Source organism: Gavialis gangeticus, unplaced genomic scaffold, assembly GCF_001723915.1.
Source record: "Gavialis gangeticus isolate Ggan-Ray unplaced genomic scaffold, GavGan_comp1, whole genome shotgun sequence".
NCBI classification, from domain to species: domain Eukaryota; kingdom Metazoa; phylum Chordata; order Crocodylia; family Gavialidae; genus Gavialis; species Gavialis gangeticus.
Window position 1 is genome coordinate 878,434 of NW_017729013.1, and position 888 is coordinate 879,321.

General features: G+C 39.6%; 1 protein-coding gene across 2 annotated transcripts in view; it reads left to right on the top strand.

Annotated features, from left to right (window-relative positions):
- The window catches only part of LOC109293449 (S-adenosyl-L-methionine-dependent tRNA 4-demethylwyosine synthase-like), a 172,609-nt gene that overhangs the window by 126,877 nt on the left and 44,844 nt on the right, over positions 1–888 (top strand). Inside the window, exon 14 of one of the 2 annotated variants that reach the window (XM_019511364.1) lies at positions 68–178. In XM_019511364.1, coding sequence (XP_019366909.1) covers positions 68–178 — 111 coding nt within the window. Of the gene's footprint in view, positions 1–67; positions 179–888 lie in introns of those variants that run through there. The other variant, XM_019511365.1, reaches the window with a different exon arrangement.

The window sequence follows — 888 nt, forward strand, 5'->3', positions numbered from 1 at the left end:
GCAATATCAGCTCCTAGCTAGAGAGTACATAGTAATTGTCACTGAATTGTTATTTCTTCATTTTCAGCAACAACGTACGGTGTACAGACTGACGCTGGTCAAAGCTTGGAACGTGGATGAACTCAAAGCGTATGCTGAATTGGTGTCCCTTGGCAAACCAGACTTCATTGAAGTTAAGGTGAGCTGCACATAGTACTTTTCTACTGAATAGCCTGTATTTTTTTTTTTCCTCTCTCCTCTCGCATATGAAATAATTCAACATTTCATGAACAAATCGATGCCAGCTAGACTTGCTCCAAAGCTCATGGTTCTGCATTAGGAACCATTTCTTGCTTTCAGTCTTGGGAAGTTTGGTTAGCAGATTTTTTTATATCTTTTATATGCATGGTGAGTTGTCCCTGCTGTTATACAAGCCAAGCTTTGCAGCACTAATCATCAATTTCTAATCAACAAAACCACAGCCGTTTGTTCTCTGTGGAAAACAAAGACCTTTTTTTTGGTCATCTTTCTTGGGGGCTACCTTTGTGTAGTATAAATCCACTAGTCCAGAGCCCATATTCTGGCATGGTGTAAATTGCCACGGTGGATGGAAAAGGTGATGTAATCTGACTTTCACTGATCTGACATTCATCAGTTCTGTAAAATGGGTAAATTATAACCTCTGGGAATTTAAGTGTGGCATAGGAAGAACAGCCCTTAATAAGAGAGTATATTATACCCATCTTATATAGACATAATATTGCTGATTGGGGATGCCTTCTCTTTACGAAAGGAATAATTAATATCTAGAGGACATGGAGAAGACCAGTTGCATCATGTTCTGTAATGAATCAATCCTGACATTTTCATCTGACAGAGACGTGGTGGGACTCGTCCCATGACTGGGCA